At 37.3% G+C, this 25,915-nt stretch overlaps 1 protein-coding gene across 2 annotated transcripts in view; it reads right to left on the bottom strand.

Annotated features, from left to right (window-relative positions):
• Window positions 1-5,328: 5,328 nt before the first annotated feature.
• ARHGAP24 (Rho GTPase activating protein 24) overlaps window positions 5,329-25,915 on the bottom strand; it is a 468,734-nt gene continuing 448,147 nt past the window's right edge. For both annotated transcript variants that reach the window (XM_058547442.1, XM_058547443.1), the window contains 2 exons: window positions 10,946-12,023; window positions 5,329-5,847 (listed from right to left, as the gene is read on the bottom strand). In XM_058547442.1, the coding sequence (XP_058403425.1) occupies window positions 5,604-5,847; window positions 10,946-12,023 (1,322 nt within the window). In that variant the 3' untranslated portion in view covers window positions 5,329-5,603. The remainder of the gene's footprint in view (window positions 5,848-10,945; window positions 12,024-25,915) is intronic.

The following is a 25,915-nucleotide window of genomic DNA, read 5'->3' as shown; positions in this document are numbered from 1 at the left end:
GGGGAGTGATGTCTTCAGGAGGTAACCATGTTTGAAAGAAGATTTAGGGTAGGATGATGGCAGCTGTAAGATCTAGACGATATGATGGAAAGGTTGGAGGAGTGGAGAGGGATCAGAGTTTGAAGCACATGAGGGAATATGCTGAGCAATATGGAGACAAGCATATAGGTGAAGGCAAATGACATAGGAGTTTGGACAACTGGCAATAGATAACTAAGGATGAGGGCATGATGGCACAACCCTGGGGATTACTTTGGTGTGGTACATAATCAATTCTATTGAATCAGGAGGAGGCAGGGAACGCATGTGTTGAGAGGAGAGGGCTAAGATGGACACAGTGTTTCCTTAAGAACAGGCAGTACACTGAGGGCTTCCTTCACAGCTAAGAGACAACTTCACCCAAAGCAAATGGTGCCAATTTGACTCATCACTCAAACAATTCAGTATTCTTCTGTTACCCGTACTCCACTTAAGGTAACCCTCCTTACATGGACTGGTCTCACTTGGGCTTGGCCCTTGAAGGGCCACAATGGTAGCAGCTACACATAGTCCATAAATTGAGTGTCATTCAACCCTGGACATGAGCCACAAATGGTGCATTAAAAAGCACTTTTTCATCAGCTGAACTTCCTACTCCAACATCTACAGTAGGTTCAGTAGGTTTTTGGCTGCCTGGCGAACTATTAGTTTTCCAAGCCACTTCGCAGCAAAAGGCCTTTAACCTGGGAAGTTCTCATTTTCATCTCATTCCCCCTTGTGCAATTACAGACTAGAAAGAGAAGAATGAAACAGAGCTTTGGGAGCCACAGTTCCAGCACACTTCTCCTGTGGTTTGTGAGTTCAAACAAGGCAAAATGTGTGCGGCTCTGGCTGCTTTCTTTCAATGAAAGAGTAGAAGCCACCTGGGTTCTAAGTGTGTTTTCAGGTCTCATGGTGTGTGGGTAAGTTGTTGTGCACAATGCCACCTCGATGGCACAGACTGGATAGGTCATTTTTATTTCATTGAAAGGGCTCCCTAGGCTCTGCACTGAAGGCACCTTTGCACGTGCTGCTTCATGCACTAGGGAGGTCCCTGCCCCAAACTGCCACCCTGTCTGATAACTTCCTACTCATCCTTCAGGACTCACATCATAGTCATGGCACTGTAGTGCCTTTCCCAGCCTCACCTTTGTAGTCTCTTAATTGCTTTCATAGTACATCATCTCATGTGGTAATTATTGTAAACTAGGAATCCTAGGGCATTTAGCCTAGTGCTGGCCTGGCATGCGGAGTCCTTCAATTAATATTCACTAATGGTGATGCTGATATGAGCACAGACATGTTCACTGTTCCATATCCTCAGACACTTTCATTATATTTTACCCAATACCTTTAATATCCAATGTCTTCTTCAGTATCCACATGAACAGAGTTGATGAAAGGCAGTTACAGGTGGTTCTTTAGACTTTATTCTCATATCATGGATGTAATCATATTATCTCAAAGTAGAAAGGATGCTTTGGGTTGCCTCTTCCTTGCCATCAATCTCTGGCCAATTAACTGGGCAAAGATAAAATTAGAGTCCCAGGGACAAGGAGATAAATATACGCTCTGCTGGTGAGCATGCTACTCTTTCACTGCTGGTCAAATTCCTGAGGCCAAAACTCTATTATGTTCTCTAGAAGCTGGGACACCCTTTCAACAGAAGTAATTTGAGGGCTGACAGCTGCTATTTGTTGAGTACTTACTATATGCCAGGGACTGTGCCAATCACTTCACTTGTCTTATTCATTTCTCAACAAAATCCAATAAGGAAGAGACACTATTATTACCCCTATTTTACAGAAAAACAAATTAAGCCTTAGAAACATTATATAACTACAAAGTGGCAGAGCTGGGATTTGAATCTGGATCCCAGAATCCAAAAGTTCATGCCTATTCTTTTCTATGATGCAACTCTAAGCAGGTGCAGTTCCGCAATGTAAGGAACTCTGGGTCTGTGGTCGGCATCACATTCTTTAATACTCTCCTGATTTCCCAAGATGAGATAATTATATCAGTGATTTAAACTATCCTATTTGGGAATGATCTAATTTTTAAAGGAGTTTTTAAAGGAGGCCTCAGCTTGTGAATAAATAAAAATAAATACGAATGACCTTATTTAAATTCCACTTGGAGTTTTTAGTCATTTCATAATAAAATTATGTATAAAATCTACACTTCAGTTGGCCTGATGTCATAGGCAACTCAATTTTAAATGTTCTCTAAAGAGTACCCAGCCATATAGTTTGACTAGTAAAACCAATGTTATAGACTCGACTCAAGAGTTGGAAGCAAATCCTTTCTCCTGAGCTCATAATTTAAGAATCATTATAGTTACCTAAATAGTTTTAAAGAAGTATATATAGGAGGTAGCAAATGAACTCTGGATACTACCTAACTACTTATTTCCAATTTCTTCTTATGTCAATTTGCAGCTGATATTTTCCAGGCTTTTAGCTGAATTAACAGAAGAACTAATAGAAACCTAGATGGACAAGCTGCTCATGGTATCCATCGACTGGAAGGTCTCATCACTGAGATCAACATTTAAAATCATTTTAAAACAACAGCATCCCTCATAAATCAAAGGCCAAATTTACTGCTAACTCTCCATACTAGTAGCATGGCATAAAGTGTGCAGGGGGAGGGATTTAAGATCAATAAGATGAAATTCTGGTATTGTAGAAGCTCAATTTCTCAATGGAGCTCTCAATGGAGCTAAGTGGCAGGTGTTGGGATAGGTACATTACATCACCTTTAAGTATTACAACATCCAGACTTTGTAGGAGTTATTATCTCCACTTTACAGATGGAAAAACTGAGGCTCCCAGATGTTAAGTGACTTGTCATTGTCGTGTATCTTGCCTAAGGCATATTGAGATGCTTATCATCTTAGTCTGTCTGGCTCTCAGTTTCCTGCAATTTCCCTTCCACCACGCTGCTTCCTAAAGTGCTTCTTATTTGGTGAAGAAAATAATCAAATGTGGGAAAGTCTAAAAGAGATATATGCAAATTGGAAGCACAAAAGGTAAGTAACTCTGCATTGAGATCCTAGGAAGCTTCATAGGGGAGCTGACATTTAATTTAGCTCTTAAAAAGAGATGGTTGAAGTGCACCAGACAGAAGAACGGCAGTCAAGATGGACACAGCAATAGAAGGGAGAAAGTTCCAGAGGCACGAAATGGCATGGCATGTGTGGGGGGAAGGGCTAGAAGATGAGAATGAAACTGCACGTCAGAGTCTTACACACTGTGTGAAAGGCATTATCCTGTGGGTAAGTGAGAGTCATCAGATGTCATTAGCAAGGCCACCATATGGTCAGGGTGACTTAGAAAGGGCAGCCTGCAAAGATGAAAGTAGAGAAGCGAACAAAAGTGGATAGGTAAGATGCTTTCATCAGAAGATGAGGAGAAACTGGTCAAAGAGCAGATTAAAAAGGCGAGGATGGGTGGAATAGACAGTACTTGGGGAGTGATTTAAAGGTGAAGAAGTGGGCAGAGTAGAGAAAAATAAGAATAGACATTTATGGAGTCCTCCCTCTATACTCGGTGCTGTGCTCAGCCTTAACACAAGCCACCTCATTGAAACCACGTGACAAGTCTATGAGAGTAGGATTTTTATTATTCCCACACTACAGATGAAAAAAGTGATGAATGGAAGGTTCAGTAACAGCTAGAATATTTGACTCAGGCAGTTTGACTGCACACCCTTTGTTTTTTACTGTTGCATCATACAGCTCCCTGGATGAGGCTGAGGTTTTCCTTAATTTAAAGACAGGGACTGGGAAAAGATGAAAAGGTATACAGAGAGAGCTACTGAGATCAGTTTTGCACATTTTGAGTTTGAATTTCCTGTAGGCTATCCAGGTGGAAGTAGCTGGTTAAAGAATTGGAAAGAGAGGAGAAAAGGAATTAAAGATAAAGACAGTGTTGCTATATAGACAGTGGTTGATACTAAAGGATCACGTAAGCTTGCACAGTGAAGGACATGACCAAAAGCAGGATGGTGACAAGGATGAATGCTGTAACAACCACTCTCCCCCTTGAAAATCAATAAATACATGCAAACACAGAACCCTCAAACAACACAAATCCTATAAACTCAAGTAGTCGTTGTTTCCGATTACGCCTTGTGCGACTTTTTGTTCTAGTGTGAGAAAGCTTTATTTGCCTGGCTTCTCAAAATCGTGGCCTTATTGAAGTGTGAAGAGTTGTCCTCCCCAGACTCTAGCTCCAGAGAGCCCTGGGCTTCTCTAGCAAGTTGCCATTACTGATGTTCACAAATTTGTCAAAATTGTACCTTTAAGCATTCACATTTTATAATTAATTGTGAACAAATATGTTTTCAACAGGGAAGAACAATATTGTAAAAATTAGAAGCAAAATAGTTAAGTTTGTTTCTTCCAAACTTGTCTCTCTCTCCTTCTGGTCCCCTTCCCCTCCATCACCTCCCTCTTGCTGCAAACTGCCTTTGCCCACCGTCATGCAGAGAGAATCCCAGAGGACAACAGAACAGTCGGCCTGAGTGAGAGAAAAATGTCACTATATGATCCACACTCTAGCAGTTTAACTGAGAGGGACACAGTAATGCCATTTCACTGCCAGCATTCCAAAGTGCAATTGTTGGGGGGTGGGAGAGAGGTTTGAGAGGAGGACAGGTACTCACATGAGCACGGTTTAGCAAGCATTGTTTCCCAACTTGCAAGGGGCAGGGAGAATTTCTCCTGTAACCATCTAGCAGTTACAGAGATGCAGTCCAGAAGGTCAGAGTAATTCAAGGCATGTCTGGTGAAATGCTTTTCTTTACCATTTTTTCCCCTCTAAGGCACCTCCTGCATAGGAGACATGCATCTGTGGAACAGGCAAGGAAGACAAGGGGGCTTGAGAAGGGGACTTTTTTACACAGTCTATGATTTCCTGTGCCCAGTCATCTCACAAAGAAAATGAGCAGTGTCAAGGGAAGAATTTAAACAGCAGTTCAAAGGTTCCTGGCGATTCAACTGTATTTTATAAAATTATTTACATTTCTCTTTTTGGTCATGGCAAGGTCTACTGGCACAAACAGCACAGCCACAAAGTATTCTTTTGACTTTAATAACTCATCTTATATATATATTTATATTCATATATCTGCTTATCTTCATTTCCTCAGCAAAAGGGGAAATAAAAATATTGATCTATAAAATAAGCTGATGATAACACAATGCCAAAAATAGCTTATGTTAAGTGCAAGGGGTGAAGCTTGAAAGCAAGCTAAATTGCAACAACATATTGATTTAACATTTTAAATACAAGGCTTGCAATAAAATAATTCTTGAGATATGCTTCTTATTTTTAGTCTACTTTTTAAAAACTACTCTATATACACATATCCAGTTGTAACACTTGACAGTAGCATTATGGGGCATGATATAACTTTGGTACACATTGCAGATATAGATGGTTAATGTCTATAAATGATATTCCTTCACCAGTTACAGCACTGTACAGCCAGGTGACCAGCCACCTGATCCCATACAATATTCCCACCGGGACCCCCAGACTCCTTCCCAGATCCATCGGAGACAGAGGGAGAAAGCAGGCTCACTGGATCCATATCGTGTTTCCTCTCTCGGTTCTCCTGGGTTCCACTGTCAGCTCTCCAAACGTGGAAAAAAACTGCTCCATTTCTTTCTGAAGCATGTCATTTCTTTTCTCTGCATCTTCTTTTGCTCGCTCGGCATTTCGCATTTTGATTTCTATCATTGTGAACTTTTTCCTTTCTTGATCCAGTTCATCATGGAGGCTCATCATTTCTGTTTCCAAAGTCAAGTTTCGCTGTTCTAAGCTACAAAGGGTGGAGGAGGGAATAAGAGATAAAGTGATTTTATTCATTTGAAATGTGAGAGGGATACAAATATTTTCTGAACTCTGCCTCTGCAGTGCTGTGGAAATTGGAATGAGCCCTTTCAAATCAGTGAAAGAAGGTCCAATGATTTAAAAGGTGTTATTTTGTTGTTGTTGGTTTATTCGTTAAGACGGTTTGCTATCGTTTCAACAAGACCTCACGACCTCTCTCGGAAGCATTAGTTGTCATTTCATAGTGAATGAATGAATGTCAGCACAGGGAAGCCAGAGACCAATGTCATGTAGCACAGAACGGCAGAAACAGGGGCCAGCCCAAACCACAAGGCTTCTTGGATCACTAAATGTAAATTTGGCTTTACTAAAAGAAAGGGGGAAGTTTGATCAAGTTGGAAGAAAAAGAGAGAATCATATTTGCTTTCTATCAGAGGAAAAATGGTAGTGAAAATGCCATTGTTAGACAGATTAAGTCCACTGCTAAGACAGGACTTCTCTGGGACATATAGAATCTCATCTTATAAAAGTGGTAACAAAAGTAGCCACTTTACATTGACAAGAGAGGTAGAGATTACATGTGTTGAATAAGTAATCCATCAGACATTCTGTGATAATGAATCAACTCAAGTAGCCTGCTCTCTGCAATTCTCACTGCCTTCCAAGTTGTTAACCTATCTTAGGTTCTCTAGATTTCTCTCTCTATAGATTGATAGCTGTATTTTTTTTATAATTGTATAATTTTAGACAACTTCCTTGAAAACAGAGTTTTCTCCATTATCACTAAGTTCCAAAACATAATTTATTGTTGTTGTAAAAGAGGAGTATAAATCACTGGTTTATTATAAAATGTATCTTGGTAACAGATGACTTTTTAATTTCTTCTATTCTGAGCTAAAGTCCCCAGGGCATGTTCAAATTTACCATACCACTGAAATTTGACAGGCTAATGTGTGTATAGCTCTTGGAAATCTAATTATTTTAATAACAATTTTCAAATTAAGATCTCATTTATTTTTCTGTTTTGGAATAAGCGAGCCCCATATGTTGATATTTCATTCAGATAAGAACACCTAAAAATGAATCTGCTCTTCCTTTGTAAGCAACTAGGATTTAAAAAATATATAATACTTCGCATTCTGTAATCAGTTTGGATGGCTATTTTGATCACATGATCATATATTTATATAACAACCTGATAGTGTACTGGCTGCCACCCAGAATTATGCTATAACATAGTCTCTTTTCTTTCTAAAGCTATTTATTTTATAACTAAAAATGTTTAAAGAAATTCAAGCTTAAATATCATGGAAGACAATCCTTTAAAAATATATACTGATAGGGGGCCGGCCCGGTGGCGCAAGCGGTTAAGTGCGCGCGCTCCGCTGCGGCGGCCCGGGGTTCGCTGGTTCGGATCCCGGGCGCGCACCGACGCACTGCTTGGTAAGCCATGCTGTGGCGGTGTCCCATATAAAGTGGAGGAGGATGGGCACCGATGTTAGCCCAGGGCCGTCTTCCTCAGCAAAAAAAAGAGGAGGATTGGCGGATGTTAGCTCAGGGCTGATCTCCTCACACACACACAAAAAAAAATATATATATATATATATACTGATACATTTGTATGTATCAGGCACTTGTATGAAACTTCCAGGAATATAATGGACTGAGTTAAATATAGAAGGAACCCCTCCCACTGAAAACACAGAATGATGTTGAAAAAACATATAAGAAAAATATTTTTAAAATACATAGCTAAGAAATAAAAGAGCATCTTCAGGTATCAGAACTGAGGAAGAAACTCAAATTTAAAACAATAAGTGGAAGCACAGGTGGGGTATTGGTCCTGGATAGAGGCCCTAGAGACTGGGTTTTTATTTTTCACATGGGGGAGATGAGGCCTCCAGTATAACAGAAGCAGAGAGCTGAAAGCAGTTCAATTGAGAACTTGGAACATCAATTGTCTTTATGAAAAAGGGACTAGAAAAACTACTGTGGGCTAGGAGAAGTGACAGAATTGAATCAGTAGAAGGGAAAATGAGTAAACTGGAAAACAGGTCTGAGAAAAATTACCCAGAATGCCTCACAGAATGAAAAAGATAGAAATTTAATATAAGAAAGAGAGATAAAGAATGGATTAAGAAAGTCCAACATACTTGAATAAGGGTTGTACAAAGAGAAAATTGAGAAAATGGAGGAGATGAAATAAACAAAAATGTGATGGATAAGAATATTCTCAAATTGAAAAATATGTAAATCTTCAGATCAAATAATGAAACAAAGTTTGAAAATTAAAGAATGAAAAAGATATAGCAGGAAGTTACTAATCAAAATAAAAATGGTATAGAAATACTAGTATCAGAAAAAACAGACTTTTAGCAAAAAGCATTACAATTAAAGATGATCATTACTTAATGATAAAAGGACCAACTCATCAGGGAGATATAAACAATTCTGAACTTTTATTCATCTAGTAGTATAGCTTCAAATTATTCAAAATAAAATATAACAATTATAAGGAGAAATTGATAGATCCAGAAAAATTAGGAGATTTTAAGATACCTTCCTCAGAAATTGTAGATCTAGTGATAAAAATTAGAAGAAATGTAAAAGATTTGAACAGCTTGATTAACAGACTTGATCTATTGGTCATATATAGAATTTCAAACCCACAATAAGAGAATAATTAGTTCTTCCCAGACCAAATAATTGATATCATGCAAATAAATTTCTTTGACCACAATACAATAAAATAATTTGGGGGGAGGAGAACACCAAGCTCTCATGTTTAAAAACTAAAAAAACATATATATCAATGATTGATAAAGTAAAATATTATCTATCATCTATCTGTCTAGCTACATATGTATATATGTATGTATGTATGTATATATCTATCTATTTATTTATCTACCTATGTATCATCTATCATCTATCTATCTATCTAATCTCAACTCTTGTGGGGTGGAGTTAAGAAGGAGTTGAAAGAAAAATGTACAACTCTAAATAGGAATAATCAAAAATTAACTAGAACAGTCACCTCTTACATTTCTGTGGCTTGGGCATGTGGCAGCTCCTCTGCCCTGCTTTATTCTGGACCTCTTCCTTTGCCTGCCAAGTGGGTAAGAATGCTCCAGTGACAGGGCCTATTGAGATGACACTCTATTGGAAAATTCTATTATTTTATCAAAGTCTCTGAAATGCACCACAGACTCAGAACATAAATGTATCACCAATGTTCTCATCAGTGAATGTGTATACCTGCAGCCATTTAGAATGATAACTTATTTCCCAACTTAATACAAGTTTAAAGTGTTATCTCTTGCTTCCCAGTGCTAAGTGCTAATTTATCATCATGCATTGGCAGCAATTTAGATTTCTGGCAGCCAGTGGTTCCAATAACTGCATTCAGAAAGAAGAGCAACCTTATAAGACGACATCATTTTTCCTCTTATTTAAACCTTCTGTCACTTGGCATTATATAGAAAAATTCAAACCAAGTTTCTGTTCAGCGAAGTTTACAAAAGCTCCTTTCTAAAAAAGTAATTTTTCAATCTAATGTATAAGTAGTATTTTTGTTTAATATTTACTTTACCATAGACCTTGAAAATATGTATCTTTTGGTCTTATAGTTGATAAATGGATGAGAAAAATATTAAAATAAATTAAAGTCCACTATATATGTAAAAAAGAATCCATTCAGGGTTTGGAGCCATGGAAGCAGTTAAAGTAGCACAAAGATAGATATTCACAAACTATGAGGATTCTAGAACACCCGTGCAGGAACAGGTCCACCAAGGCACACAGCCTGAAACTGGGACCGAGACCACGAGAGGGGCTACTTCATGCTGCCTGAGACTCAGGCCTTCTCCTGACTTGACAGTCCAGTGTTCTTTCCCCTACACTGCAAGGAGAACATAAAGACAAGCAGCTTCGTAATTTCTGTGACCATGGTGAAAACGTGGGGTGTGCTGACTTTCAGGGTTCCAGCACAAGGTTATATTTGTGAGTGCTGGGCTCCATTCCCTGTATTCCTGTCTCTCAAGTCCATGGAACGGCTGGACAGCCAGGGGCACTGTGAACACAGGACACTCAGCCAATCCCCCTTATCTTGCCCGGTTGCTTCCCTGGAGAAGTTGCTAAGCAACCTTCTACCTTGGTCATCTTATGGGAAGATGTAAACGGACATAAATTAGGTTTTAGCATAACTTCTCGCTTATAAATCATATTTTTTGCTCCCCATTTAGGCTACAATTTCCCTTGTCCATACGAATACGCTTCATGTCATCGCTTTTCTCAAAAACCTCCATGGATTCCAATCTCAGAGTAAAAGCCAAAGGCTTAAGATGATCCCCAGGGCCCTGTGTCATCAGGCCCGTGACCTCTCTGAGCTCTGCGCCCATCCCATCTCCCGGCATTTCCGCTTGCTCTTCTCCCAGGTTTATGCACAGCTTCCTCTTTCACCTCCTAGAAGGCCCTACATTTAAAATTACACCTCATCAACACTTGCCACCCCTCTTCCCTGCTTTCGTCTTCGACTTAGCATAGGATCTATTTTCTTATTTATCTGTCTCCTCCAGTAGAGTGGAAGCATGTTCCACGAGGGCTGAGTTTTTGTCTCTTTTATTCACTACTGAATCCTCAGGGACTGGATCTGGGCTGGCAGATAGCAGACGCTCTCTCAGCATTCAACGATTGAAAGAACGAAAAATAAAGGTATGTTTATTTCTACAACTTTTCTTTACCCTCATTTCATCTTTCTCCTGTCAGTGAAAACAGGCTCCTTATTCTCCATTCATTCCCTCACAGCCTCTAATACAAATCCACATATTTAATCATAACAAGAGAGAGCATTATTGAGCACCTATTCTGTGCCAGGGACAATGCTCAATGATTTCTTACACGCTTTTGAGGTAAATACTACAGTATTTAAATTTTTCACATTAAGAAACCGAGGCTCACGGAGATGAAGGACTTGAACTTGGGTCTCTGGCTCTGGACCAGCACATTTAACCCTCTGTGTGAGCCTGCCCCACAGGAGGAGGCTGTTGCACCCTCTCTGGCAGTTACGAGCTCCAGATTTTCCTCACCTCTTTATCCTGGACTCATACTCTATCTTCTGTTTGGTCATTTCCTGTTTCAGGCTGGAAACTAAACTGTGCAGTGCACTGTGGTTGCTGGTGGTGTTGCCCACAAAAGTCTCACTGTTGTCACTGCTGCTGGTGGCACGACTACTTCGACCGCCCACACTCCTCCGGTCACTTTTGTTTTCATAGTCCCCAGGGTGGGAAAGGTCGTCCTGTGGGGGCCCATCCAAAACTGGGTCCTCAAAGTTCCCACCATAAAAGTCTTGTTCTGGGCAGGTGGTGGTGGAGGAGCGACAGGAGTTGGAGTTCTCAGGGAGAGAGATCTCACAGGAGGAAGTGGACCAGGTGGCGCTGTCGACACTCTGTTTGTCATCAAAGTTCATCATAGAGAACTGTTGATGGACATTATCATAGGTGGAGAGCCTGTTGTGCTGGCCTGACTCTCCTGCTTGCTCTTTCTGCCTGTTGTCCCTCAGGGTCACATAGCCATTGGGCAGCCAGCTCATGCTGCGACCATTCATGGGGCTCCCAAGTGTGTCGGTGCTCAAGATGCCCATCCGCACCGTTCCATTCTGTACGCTGTGGGTGCCCATTTTGGTACCAGAACCCTTCAGTGAAGAGGTCCTTCTGGCCTGTAAGCTCCCATTGGGAGTGGTTTGGGTTTTCTCAAGACCCTCTGCATTACTGCTGCTGAAGGACCCATTGGTGACTATCCCACTGCCCTTATTGAAGGCAGGATTCTTTTTGACCATGAGAGGAGGGCTCCTAGAGACATCCAGCTTGTGAACGCTGTTCCTTGGGCTGTTGGTTTTGCTGCCTGATAGAGCTGTGGGGGATCCATTATCTATGCTGCTTCTCTGGGGAGACTCGGACTTGTCCCAAGAGCACCGCCTAACAGGACTGTCCTTGGTATTATTGTTCTCCTTGTTCTGTAGCTGACCCATGGTGGATTTCTTCTGAATTTCGTTGTTGTTGTTGCTCACTCCATCTTGGGGCTTGCTTTGCAGTTCTGCATCTTTGGGGAAGAGGCGATCATGTTTGCTAATCATCATTGACATCAACTGCTGGACCACCACAGTGCCTGGAATTACATAGAAAACAAAGTAGTATGAGAGAAACAGTTTTGACTTATTTCCCATTTTGAAAGTGACTTTTAAAGAACCACATTCAGGTAAATATTCAGCATTATTATTAGCAGTGCTGAATTATATTCTTAATGTTGATAATAGCAGTTGAAGCTAAAATTCCTTGAGCGTTTACTCTGTGCCATGAACTGTATCAAGCACTTTACTTTTGTTAGTTTAGTTGCATTTTTAAACAAGTCTATGAACAGGTAGTTATTATCATTGTACTGTAAATGTTAAGTAACTTGACCAAGGTCACAAAGCTATTAAGGAGCAGACTCAGGGTTTGAACCCAGAATTAGTTAGTTCCAAAGACGGAGCCCTTAATCATACAACATTTCTTGCAAATTTGACATTTAATCATGAGAAATCTTCCTTAGGAGGAGGTCACTGTGACCTCTCATCCGACAATTGCCTCAAACCATCAAGACATTTTAGTGGCATCTCCAAGTGGAACCCTATACAATCTCTAGTGGGTATGTGGTCTGTCTTTCTAATGCAGCAAAACAATGAAGTTCCATATGACTTCTGGTCATTATTCAAAAGCTTCAGGGCATTTTAAGTGACATCAACCAAATGGTGTAATAAGGACCTCCAAAAATCCTCTCCTCTATAAAAGCACCCGACAAAATGTTCTGAATCAACATTTTCAGAAGTCTGGAAATTGACTAAAGGCTTGTTGCAATCTGGAGAGCGTTTATTCAAGAAAAATGGTTGAATCTTGGTAAGAACAGCAAGCTCTGGGTGTTTTAACTTTCCCTATTCCCACCCTCCTCTCCTTAGTTTTGTAATAGCCTTGAAAACCAAGAGCCCACAATCACAGTGGGAACCAGCAATCTGGCAGCCCCTGGAATGGGCAGAACAGGATTGGAACTTCTTCAAAGCTCCATTCCCAGAGTATTGTCATTGTTTCACCTGTTTGGTGGTTCTCTGGATGACCCTACTCACGATGCATGTCTTTATTTGATCTGACTAGGAATTTGACCAGTCTGAACAGCATTTTTCTCAGGGGCATTTGTCAAAAATAATGAAGGGCTCTTTTGTCTAACATCATGGCTGCCTAAAGCAGTGGATAACAGTTGGGACAAAAACAGGCTAACCAAAAAGCTTAAGAGGCAAATCTGAGGAATGAGATTTCCATAGGAGGTTTTGAAAAGTTCTAATATATTCCTGGGAATCTAGAAGACTACATGCATGCTTAGGGGTGTGTGCATGCCCAGGGTTATATGCATGCTCGGGGAAGAACTGAGAAGTCTCTAGTCTTTCACCTCTGGCTCAACTTGAGGCTCTGCACAAGCAGGAACTGAAGGCTAAGGCAGAGTTGTAAACTGCCTGGCTGAGAGTCGAAGGTTTGCCCCTACATGCACCCAAAGCACCTTGGTAAAGAATGGGAGACTTATTGGCTGTAGGCATTTAAGAAAATCTTTGTCTAGTCATTAGCCAACAGCTAAGCAAACCAAGCAGAGACTTCAGTGGTCACATATGGCAAAGATTATAGACTTTATAGAATCAGTCCAGAAAAGTCACTAAATAAACAAACAGCAACAGCAACAAACCCTGGGGAGGGGGAGAATCTGATATCCAGAGTTCTCACATTATTAAATTATTTAAAATGTCTAGTTTTCAACAAAAAATTATGAGACATGCAAAAATTAAGGAAGTATATCCCATACAGGAAAAAAATAGACTGAGGAAGCCCAGACATGGTACTCACTAGACAAAGACTTTAAATCAGCTATTTTAAATGTGTTCTAATAACTAAAGGAAACCATGCCTAAAGAAACCAAAGGAAGGGGAGAACAATGACTCACCAAATAGAGACTACCAATAGAGAGAAAGAAAATATAAAACAGAACCAAATAGATATTCTGGAGTTGAAAGGTACAATGACTGAAATGTAAAAAGTCAACAGCAGATTTGAGCAGGCAGAAGAAAGAATCAGCATACCTGAAAATAGGTCAATTGAGGTTATCTAGTCTGAGAAACAGAAACGAAAAGGAATGAAGAAAAATGAACAGAGCTTCAGAGACCTGTAGGACACCATCAAGCCTACCGGTATATGCATAATGGTAGTCCCAGAAAGACAGTAGAAAGAAAAATGAGCCAAAAGAATATTAAAAAGAAATAGTTGTTAGAAACATTCCAATTTGATGAAAAACATTAATCTATATGTCCAAGAGGCCCAGCAAATTCCAAGCAAGGTAAATGCAAAGGGATTCACACCTAGACCCATCATAGTCAAACTCTTAAAGCAAAAAAAAGGACCTTGAGAGCAACAAGAGAGAAGCAACTTATGTACAAGGGAGCCTCAATAAGATTAATGGCTGATTTCTCATCATTTCTTATTGCCAGAAGGCAATGGGATGAAATACTCAAAATGTTAAAAGAAAGACTGTCAAGCAAGAATTCTATATCCAGCAAACTTATGCTTCAAAAATGGAGGAGAAACAAAGACATTCCTAGATAAATAAAAAATGAGAGAATTTGTCACTAGAAAACCTGCTCTATAAGAAATACAAAAGCTTCAGGGCATTTTAAATGAAGAGAAGACCTTCAAGAAAGAAAACAATTCTCCTACCAGAGGAAAAGACCATGGTTCCCATTTGATCCTTATATTTTTACTATGAATTAGAAATCAATACTTGACAAGTTTCAGACAGTAAAAATAACTCAGGCAATAGTGGATAGAAGAGTTTATCTACTACTAAAAGCAGTAATTTATTTTAAAAAATCAATAGATTTATCAGGTTTTATGGCATATTAGCTGAAATCTCAAAATATATTTTCACATTTTTCTTACTGACTTACAAGTTGGAATCCCACCCCTTAAAACTGGCTGCCACCTTAACAAGGCTTCTAAACTAGTTTCCTAACTTGGGGCCCCCAACCCCCTAATAATCTTCTTAAGTATTAATTTTATTCATGTACCTACAATAAAGCAGTATAGGCTAAGGCAAACCATCAATCATCTTTGCTTTGGCTTGAACTACATTAACTTGGTGTGTTAACTGGGTTTGTATCATGTTGATAAAAGCTCCTAAGCATAGTCTCTGATAAATAAATATAAGGAAACAAATTTTCGTTAGTAAATGTAGTTTCTATATAAAATACTTAAAACATGAGATTTGTGAGGAAAATGATGACAAGGGCTTTTGACAATGCAGATTCGTACTGAAACAGCTGTTAATTGAGTAGCTGTCAGAGTATAAACCTGACCTGGGGTAAGGCCACCCTTTAGCTGAAAGCAACACCTGGGCAAGATTTGACTCTAAATGTAATTCAAAATCAAATTTTGAATAGGGAAAAATATATTATATCCATCTATATTCTGCACAATTTGGTGATGATCAAAATTTATAATATATTTAGATGAAGAATGCAATGTGCCAGGTCTGATGCTGGATCAGTGTCACTTAAACAGTAATGTTTAAACAAATTACCTGAAGATGCTGTTAAAATGCAGGTTTTGGGTGAGGCACAAGATTTTACATTTCTAACCAGCTCCTGGATGACACCAGCAATAACAGAAGAGGAGCACTGGCATCATCTGAAGTTTCAAAATTTCAGGACCCAATGCAGACCTTCTGAATCAGAATTTGCATTTTAACAACATCCCCAGGTGATTCCGATGTACGTGGGAGTTTGAGAAACACAGAGGACATGTTTCACTTACATCTTCTAAATTAAATTTCTCAAAAGGCTGTGAGATAGGACTTCACATTTTTAGGATGAGAACATTGAGATTCAGAGAGAATTAGCTGTTTGCTCAAGGGCACATAGATCATAGGTGACCAAGGTGAACTTTAAAACTTCATCTTCTTACTCCAAATCATGCACTTGCCCTATTATGTGTCTGCTGTTGCAAATTTATAACTGTAGTAGTAACAAGTGAACATGGGGTTGCTCCAAATAAGAAACTAAATAAAAAACAACTATTTATTGAATCATCAATTATTACAGAGTTGTGGAAGAAAAAAGACTGAATGAAACTAATTGTATTATATATCTATCTGTCCTATTTTAGTAACCTATGAATTTATCATCCTATTTTCAATGTATGTAGCAGTGAATCTGATGAAAAGATTTAAGTATAGTTAAAATGGCTGTCAACACTGTCACCATTATGTACTGTGTTTGAAGACGTGTGTACTTAGTTCTATTTCCCTATTTGCCAATATGACAGACACTCGTTCAAAGGTTAGCAGCCTCCATTATATATGACTCTGCCTAGTACTTTGGGAAAATGGAGCTTTTTCCCATCACTGGAATGTTAACGTTTGAAGCATCACTGCTTCCCATCATAGCTGTGAATTGTGTGGGGCATATAATTAATTGAAGAGCGACACCCCCAAGGACTCTTGATGAGTCTACGAACAGCCATGCCAAACTGTACCTGCCACAATTACAGTCTGAGGGTCAGCGCTCTAGAGATTTAGAAATTTCTTTCTTCTATCTTGGGAGGCTTTGCTTTCATCTAGTCTCCAAGATAATAAATGGCAATGATCCCTTGTAAAGGGACTTTCTTTCCATTTTTATAGCCATTTAGGACAGACTAGCTTGGTAGTAATGATGAAGTGTGTGTCACTACATGAACTATCTTTTTTTCCTTTTTATTCCCTCCTCTCTGTCATTCTCTGCCTTGGAATGCTAATGAGACACGTGGGGGCCAAATAATGAGGTCAGAGTGGTTATAATCACCAGTCCCCTCTGAACAGTCCAAGCAGATTTGGGAGTCCCACTGTGCTCGCGATCCAGCAATTCCTCCTGGTTCATAGAACTTTATACAGGTTGACTTTAAATACCATTTTACAGGCATTTTTCTTCATAAACATTGGATAAGAATTCAATTTTCCTTTAAAGGTACCTAGGCACTTTAAAATACACTTATATACACACATAGATATATTATATATATATATAATATATACATATATAGCGGCATTCTATTAAATGTAGTTTAAATTTGTATTTTTTGCAATGAATAACCCTGTACATGTCATTTTGCACGTGTGCAGATATCTGTAAGATATATGGTAAATTTTGACAAATGACAGTCCTGGAAACACTACATAATCATGATATAGAAAATTCCCTTGTGCCTCTTGTAGCCAATCCTCTATCTCCACCTCCCACCCATGGCAACCACTGATCTGCTTTTGGTTACTATAGTTTTTCCTTTTCTAGAATTTCATATAAATTGAATTATACAGTGTGAAGTCTTTTGTGTCCAGGCATTATTCACTTAGCCTAATACTTTTGATGTTCATCTATGTTGTTACAGGTATCAGTAGTTCAATCTTTTTATTGCTGAGTATATTCCATTCTATGGATGTATCAAAATTTGTTTATCTATTCACCTGTTGAACAATTGGTCTGTTTTCAGATTGAGGCTATTATGAATAAAAGTCAATGTGAACATTTAACTACATGTCTTGGGTGAACATATGTTTTCTTTTTTCATAGGCAAATACTTAGCACATTGCTCTGCTGAGTCTTACGGTTATTATCTATTTAAGTTTATAAGAACCTGCTGAACTCTTTTGCAAAATGGCTCTAACATTTTGTATTTTTACTACCCAAACTTGGTATTTTCAGTCTTAACTATATACTTTGTAAGGGACGTGTAGTGGCATCTCATTATAGCTTAAATTTGCATTTCCCTAATGACTAAAGATGTTGAGCATCTTTCCATGTGTTATTTGCTGTCTATCTTCTTTGATTAAATGTCTGTTTCAAATCTTTTGCCCATTTTTCTTTGGGCTCATTGTCTTATTATGTTGTATGATCTCTTTATATAGTCTTAAAACAAATTCCTTAATCAGATATTTGATTTGCAAATATATTCCCCAATCCTGTGGCTTGCCTTTTTGTTCTCTTAAGGATAGCTTTTGAAGAGCAAAAGTTTTAATTTTGATGAAATCCAACATCAAATTTTTTTAATGGTTAGAGCTTTTTGTGTCCTAGTAAGTCTGACTAACTCAAGGGCATAAAGATTTTTCTCCCATGTTTTCTTCTATAAGTTTTATACTTTTAGCTCTTACATTTAGGTCTGTTACCCATTTCACGTTAACTTTTTGAGAGATGTGAGGTAAGAAATGAGATTTATTTTAATGGATATGTGATTTTTCCAGCATCATTTGTTGAAAAGACTATCCTTTTCTCATTGAATTAACTTGGCTCATATGTCAAAAATCAAATGACGACATATGCATGAGTCTACATGTGTACTCTCTGTTCTATTCCATTCATCTATACGTCTGTCTTTTTATCAATACCACACCATCTTGATTATTTGTGGCTTTACCTTAAGTCTTAAAATCAGGTAGTATATTTCAACTTTGTTTTGCCCTTTCAAATTATTTTGACTATTCTAGATAATTTTTTTGTGTATGTGTGAGGAAGATCAGCCCTGAGCTAACATCTGATGCCAACCCTCCTCATTTTGCTGAGGAAGATTGGCCCTGGGCTAACATCTGTGCCCATCTTCCTCTACTTTATATGGGATGCCACCACAGCATGGCTTGACAAGCAGTGTGTTGGTGCACGCCCGGGATCCAAACCTGCAAACCCTGGGCTGCCAAAGCAGAGCACGTGCACTTAACCACTACAACACCAGGCCAGCCCCCAATCTTCCTCTATTTTTTGTATGTGGGACATGGCCATAGCATGGCTTGATGAGTGGTATGTAGGTCCACGTCCGGGATCCGAACCTGTGAACCCCAGGCTGCCAAAGTGGAGCATGTGAACTTAACCACTACGCCACCAGGCTGGCCCCTAGATAATTTTTATTTCCATGGAAAGTTTATAATCAGATTGTCAATTTCTGGAAACAAAAATCTTTCTGGGATATTTTCGTGGGGATTATTTTGAAACTATAGGTCATTTTAGGAGAATTAATATCTTATTGATATTGAGTATTCCAATCCATGAACATGCTATATTTCCCCATTTATGTAGTTCTTATTTAATTTTTTTCATAAATGTTTGGTAGTTTTCAGGATATATGTCTTGTACATGTTTTCTTAAATTTGTCCCTAAATATTTTATATTTGTGAATGTTGTTCTAAAGTGATATTTTTTATTTCAATTTCCAATTGTTCAATATTAGTATATAGAAATATAATGAATTTTTATAAAGTGACATTGTTTCATGTGACCTTGATAAATTCACTTATTAATTATAATAGCTTTATTTGTAGATTCCTTACAATTTTCTACACAGATTAGGATGTTTTCTATGAATAAAGAGTTTTACATCTTCCTTTCCAATTTGTATGCCTTTTATTTCTTATTCTTACTTTATTGCACTGACTAGGATTTCCAGTATGATAGAAGCGGTAGAAGTAGGCAATCTTACCTTATGCCCAATCCTAGGGGGAAAGCATTTAGTCTTTTACCATTAAGTATAATATTATAACTAAATTTTTCATAGATGACTTTTCTTAGCTTGAATAAGTTTCCTTTTATTTCTAGTTTGCTAAGAGTCTTTATCATGAATGGTGTTAGATTTTGTAAAATGCTTTTTCTGCATCCATGGAGTTTTTTTTTTGTTTTTTTTTTTTTTTGTCTGTTAACATGGTGAATTACACTGATGGATTTTTAAATGGCTAACCAAACTTGCCTTCCTGGGATAATCCTACTGGTCTTCATTTGTTATCCTTTTTATATGTTGCTGAAGTCAATTTACTCAAGTTTTGCAAAGGATTTTTACACTTATATTTGTGAGGGATATTATTTTGTATTTCTCTTTTCTTGTAATATCTTTATCTGGTTTTGATATCAGGGTAATGCTGACCTCACAAAACTAGTTAGCAAGGGTTCCCTCTACCTCTTTTTTCTGAGTCTGTGTTCTATTGATACTAATTCCTCCTTAAATGTTTGGTAGAATAATGTGGGCATTCAGTATTATGTTGTGGTAATGTTTTTAACTATGAATTCAATTGCTTTAACTAGATTCAGGTTACTTATTTCTTCTTGAATGAGCTTTGATAGTTTGTGTCTTTCAAAGAAATTGAACATTTCATCTTCATTGTCAAATTTCTTGGCAAAAAGTTGTTCATAATATTCTTTTATGATTATTTTAATATCTGTAAGATATTTAGTAGGGCACTTCTGTCAAATCTAATATAGGTAATGTAACTTTGTTTTTTCTTTCCTGATAAGAGGTGAGAGGTTTATCAATTTTATTGATCTTTTCAAAAAAATGGCTCTTGGTTTCATTGGTTTTCCATATTGTTTTTGTTCTCTAATTCTTTGATTTCTGTTCTTATTTTTACTATTCCTTACCTCTGCTTTGGTTTAAATTAGTTCTTCTTTTTTCAGTTTTCTGTAGTGAAAACTTAAATAATTGATTTTAGACCTTTCTTCTTTTCTGATATAAGCATATAATCCTATGAATTTTCCTTTAAGTACTGCTTTGGCCGCACCACACAAATTTTGAGGTATCTTTTTCCATTATTTTTTAAAAATCTATCTGAGTTTATATGATAAATCTTATATAGACAGCATGTAGTGGGGTGTTGCATTTATATTCAATCTATCTCTGCTCTTTGATGGGAATATATTGGCCATTAACATTTAATGTAATTATTGATATGGTTAGGTTTAATTTTACCATCTTTCTATTTGTTTTTTATTTGTGCCATCTGATTTTTTTCCTCCTTAATGACTTTCATGTCTTCTTTTAGATTTATTGAATATTATATAATATTCCATTTTATATTTACTGCTGGCCCATTGCCTAATACTTCATTTTAGTTTTTTAGTCATTGCTCTATTATTTACAATATACATATTTAATTTATCACAATATACCTTCAAATAATATTATACCACTTAATATATAGATTAAAAACCTTATAGCAATCTAATTCTATTTTCTCATATCTGTCCTTTTTTTCTATTGTCAAACATTTTATTTCTACATGTATTATAAACCCCATATTACATCATTATTTTTCGCTTATAAATCAGTTATCAAAGAGATAAAAATAAGAAAAATTTAATTTTATATTTATCCACATATTATTCATTTCTAACACTCTTCATTCATTTGTGTACATATAAGTTTCTATCTAGCATCACTCTCCTTCTGCCCCAAGAGCTCTCTTTAACATTTCCTGTAGTGCAGGACTGTCAGTGATGAATTCAGCTTTTGTTTTTCTGAAAATGCCTTTAACTCTTCTTTATTCTTGAAAGATATTTAGATATATTCACTGGATATAGAAATTGGGGTTGACAGTTTTTTTCCATACCTTAAAGATTTTGATCCTCGTCTTTTGGTTTGCATGGTTTCTAATGAGAAATCTTCTGTAATTCTTTTTTGTTTTGTTTGTGAGGAAGATCAGCCCTGAGCTAACATCCATGCCAATCCCCCTTTTTGCTGAGGAAGACTGGCCCTGAGCTAACATCTATTGACAATCCTCCTCCTTTATTTTTTTCCTTTTTCTCCCCAAAGCCCCAGTAGATGGTTGTATGTCATAGCTGCACATCCTTCTAGTTGCTGTTATGTGGGACGCCGCCTCAGCATGGCCGGACAAGCAGTGTGTCAGTGCGCGCCTGGGATCTGAACCCGGGCCGCCAGTAGCAGAGCATGCCCACTTAACCGCTAAGCCATGGGGCCGACCCCCCGTAATTCTTATCTTTGTTCCTTTCTCTCATTTTTGGATGTGATGTGTCTTTTCTCCCTTTGGCTGCTTTTAAGCTTTTCTCTTTATCATTGGTTCCCATCATTTTGCTTATGATGTGCTTTTGTGTGGTTTCCTTTATGTTTACTCTCCTTGACATTTTTTGAGCTTCTGGGATCTCTGTATTTGTAATTTTCATCAATTTTGGGGAAAAATTGAGTATTTTTTTTCCTGCACTTCATGTTCCATAGTTTCTCTTGGCAATTTATTTATGTCTTCTCCAATATCTAATCTGCTATTAAGGTCATCAGTGTAATATTCACTTTAGGTATTATAATTTTCATCTCTAGAAATTCTGTTCAGACTTTCAAAATATCATATTTCTCTCTTCATCATGTTTATGTTTTCCTCTACCTTCCTCAACATATATATAGAATATTTGTGATAGGTTGCTTAATATCTTTGTCACTGTCAGACATGACCCAGTCACGTTTGGGTTTTTCTATTAGCTTAGCTAATTTTTCTCCTGTTTATGGCTTATATTTTTCCGATTATTTGCATGCCTTCTAGTTTTTAACTGGATGGAAGATATTGTGAGCTTTACACAGTTGACTATTTAATTTTTGAAAAAATATCTTTAAAGTGTATTGGACTTTGTTCTGGCATACAATTAAGTACTTGGAGATCAGCTGATTTTTTTTTTTTTTACATTCATAGGCTTTACTCTTCAGAGCAGTTTTAGGTTCAATTGTTGTACCAATATTGATTTTTTATTATTATTATTATTATTATTAACTAAAATTCATAGTTTACATTAAGGATCACTCTCTGATCCTTAAGATCCTTAAGATCTGGCTTTTGACAAATGCATAATGTCATGTATCCACCATTACAGTATCATACAGAATAGTTTCATGGCCCTAAAAATCCCTTGTGTTCCACCCATTCCTCCTTCTCTTTCTCCCCAAACTGCCACTGGATCATTAGACTTGCTTTTAAACTTTGTAAAAACTGGTCCATAATTTTAACCTTATCACCAAAGTGATACCCTCCTGAGGACTCTACCCAATGCCTCATTATCAAGACTTTCTACTGTGGTTGTTGGAAACACAATTATTTCAAGCTTGGGGTGAGACCCAGGAATGGCTCAGACTACTGATTTCCGGTATGTTAGCCCATGAGTGTCCTCTCGTGCAAGCATAAATCAATTCTCAACCAAAGACTTGAGGGGTACCCTCTGCAGATCTCAGAACAATCTCTATGTCTAGTTCTCTCTTTTCTGTTGCCTACTTGGGCTTCCCATCCTCTAATCTTACTCTTTTCAGCTCAGCAAGACTTGGGCTCTGTTTGGGTTTTCCAGCCTTGTGAAGCAGTGTAGAAATTGCCTCCCAGCAATAATCTGGGGAAATAACAGGGTTCCCCTCTTTTGTTTTCCTTATCTTAAGAATCACGGTCATATAGCACCTGTTGTCCAGTGTTCAAAAACTTCTATGTAATACATTTTTTTCTTTTTTTCTAGTTTGTTTAATTTGGGTGAGTATATCCGGTCTCTGTTCCTTCATCATGGCCAGGAGCAGAATCCAATATTGTTTGGTAGTAGTTTTAAATAATGCTGAAAAAAAGTCTTCAAAAGGTTTTCTTGAAAACATATACCAATTATATAGATAAGGATATGCTTATATAACATGGCTATATCAATATCTGAATAGAACAGTAGCAAGAGGAAGGTAATGGTAAGAAATGTATAGAGAATTTTTAAGTAAGAGAAAATTTTAAAAGAAAGAGGATCTTTAAAAGAATAATGCAAAGTCTCCATGTTTTCCAATATAATTTATATTAAGTGACTGCAAGTAGTATGTAAGTGGCCAAGAACAATGAATATAGTTCATTTTAAACATTTACCAAAATGAGAAAAGAAGGCAAAGATAAATATGATGGGTTAGTAAATATTTAAGGTTTATTTGCCAACCCATGCAATTTTTACTCAGACCTGTTGTTGAAACTATGATGGAAGGAAAGGTTGGGGAACAAAATCATTACACATGGATTAAACTCACTCTTAGATCAGGCTAATGTTGTATACAGCTACTGTATCTCAGGGGCTACTCATGCTTCAGAGTATATTTGATTCAATTGTAGTGTTTTATATATAAAATGTGGGGCAAATGATTAGGAGGCCATGAGCACAAATACAAATTCCATCTTGGAACTTGCCAGTGAGAGGCAATGCCAAGCTTCAGTTTGATTTCTATCTTCCCACAGTCAATCCCTAGTGCTGCCAGTTACTTTTCTGAAATAAAAATCCAATATCAACACTCTCTTGCTAAAAAATTATCAAAGACTCTTAAATGCAGAATGGTTTATAGAACCTGAAAATATTGTGAGGTCTTTCCAGCATTCATCTACCAGTCTTAACTATATGCTCTGATATCATTGACCTTACCAAATTCTTCACTCAGAGACACTGTGGACTTTCCTACCACTTACCTGTGACTATGTTTCTTTCTCTGGTGAAACGACCATTTAAAGTCTCTTTATCTATGAAGCTTCCTTGAACTCCAAGAGAAAGACCATCATTCCCTACTTTGCGCTCTCAAAGCCCTTTGACATATCATGGATATAATATTTTTCATACTATATTATAATTAAATGTTTGCATGTTAAAGTCTCCAACTTGACTGTAAGTTTTTTGAAGGCAAAACTTTGCATTCCTAGACTTAATGAAGAGCACTGCACAAAGTAGTTGCTTAATGGATATTTATTGAATGAAGAAACATTGAATGAATAAGTAAATAAAGAACTATTTTAAAAGATTATTATTTTCAAGAGTAAATTCTACCTTCAGATATGGTTATTCTATTGAAACTAGGGCATTTACAGAGTTTTAATTAGGAAAACTGGACATAGCTTCCAAAATATAAATAAAATATAACTAAAAATTCTAACGTAGTCCATCGTACTAAAACTTAGATGGCACAAGGAAATGGTGCCTTTAGTGACTGATAAAATGGTAGTCGACTCGAATTTTATCATTTTTCTTCACACTTAACTAGAGGAGATAGTAGTTAGCCTAGAAGACAAGAATATAGAACATTTTGCTTGATTTGACTATTTGGCAATTATAGTTTCTGCCAAAAATTCAGACACATGGGCTAGCAATCGGATAGAAAATTTGAAAATGTAGCTGAATGGTCATCTTCCATTTAAAACCAACCAACTAAATGACCAACCTAACAAACAAACAAATCCTGTCCTCTAAGCATAGCCCTAGGAGATTTGTATGCCAGACCACTACAGCTTGATAACATTAACCCATTAAGATCATTCAACTTGGATATGACCCTATGCTCACTTAGTGATCTTGATATTAATTTAGTTTCCCATATAAATCTTTTTTTTATTGAGGTATAATTGACATATAACATTATATTACTTTCAGATGTACAATATAATGATTCAGTATTTGTATATATTGTGAAATGATCACCACAGCAAATTTAGTTAGTATCCATACTAGTTAGTATCCACATGTAACTATGTGTGGTGATTTTTTCTTGTGATGAGAACTTTTAAGATCTACTCTCTTAGCAACTTTCAAATATGCAATATAATTATTAACTATAGTTGCCATGCTATATATTACATCCCTGTGACTTACTTATTTTATAATTGGAAGTTTGTATTTTTTGACCCCCTTCATGCATTTTGCCCACCCTCCACCTCCCACCTCTGGCAATCACCAGTCTGTTCTCTGTATCTATGAACTTGGTTTCTTCCCTGTAAATCTTGCATACAAAGATTAATTGTTCCTTATACACTGAATGTCAATTAACTAAAACAATATTTTTATTTTTTCATTTTAAAATTAAAAATGACCATTTTGATTTATTTGTGAAAGGACAAAAATACTCAAGTCTAAATATTTAAACTTTTCTCCACACCTCCCTCCCCCCTAACATACCTGCTGCATTCTACCTGGACTTCACACTAGAATCACCTAGGAAGCTTTAAAAATTTTGATGCTTGAGTCCTATCATCAGAGATTCTGATATAATTGGTCTGAGGTGTGGTTTTCAAAAATCTGCATATGTGATGCTGGTATGCAGCCTGGGGAGAGAATCACTGTTTTAATGGTAATTCTTATTTTTCTAGGTCATCTCCAATTCCAATTTTGTGTAAATCAGGATAATGAGTAAGGAAAGAGGAGAAATTATTTGCATAAG

The sequence above is a fragment of the Diceros bicornis genome, chromosome 8 (genome assembly GCF_020826845.1).
Source record: "Diceros bicornis minor isolate mBicDic1 chromosome 8, mDicBic1.mat.cur, whole genome shotgun sequence".
Classification (NCBI taxonomy): domain Eukaryota; kingdom Metazoa; phylum Chordata; class Mammalia; order Perissodactyla; family Rhinocerotidae; genus Diceros; species Diceros bicornis.
The sequence above is the reverse complement of the archived record's forward strand: the minus strand, read 5'-3'. Positions and strand labels throughout refer to the sequence as shown.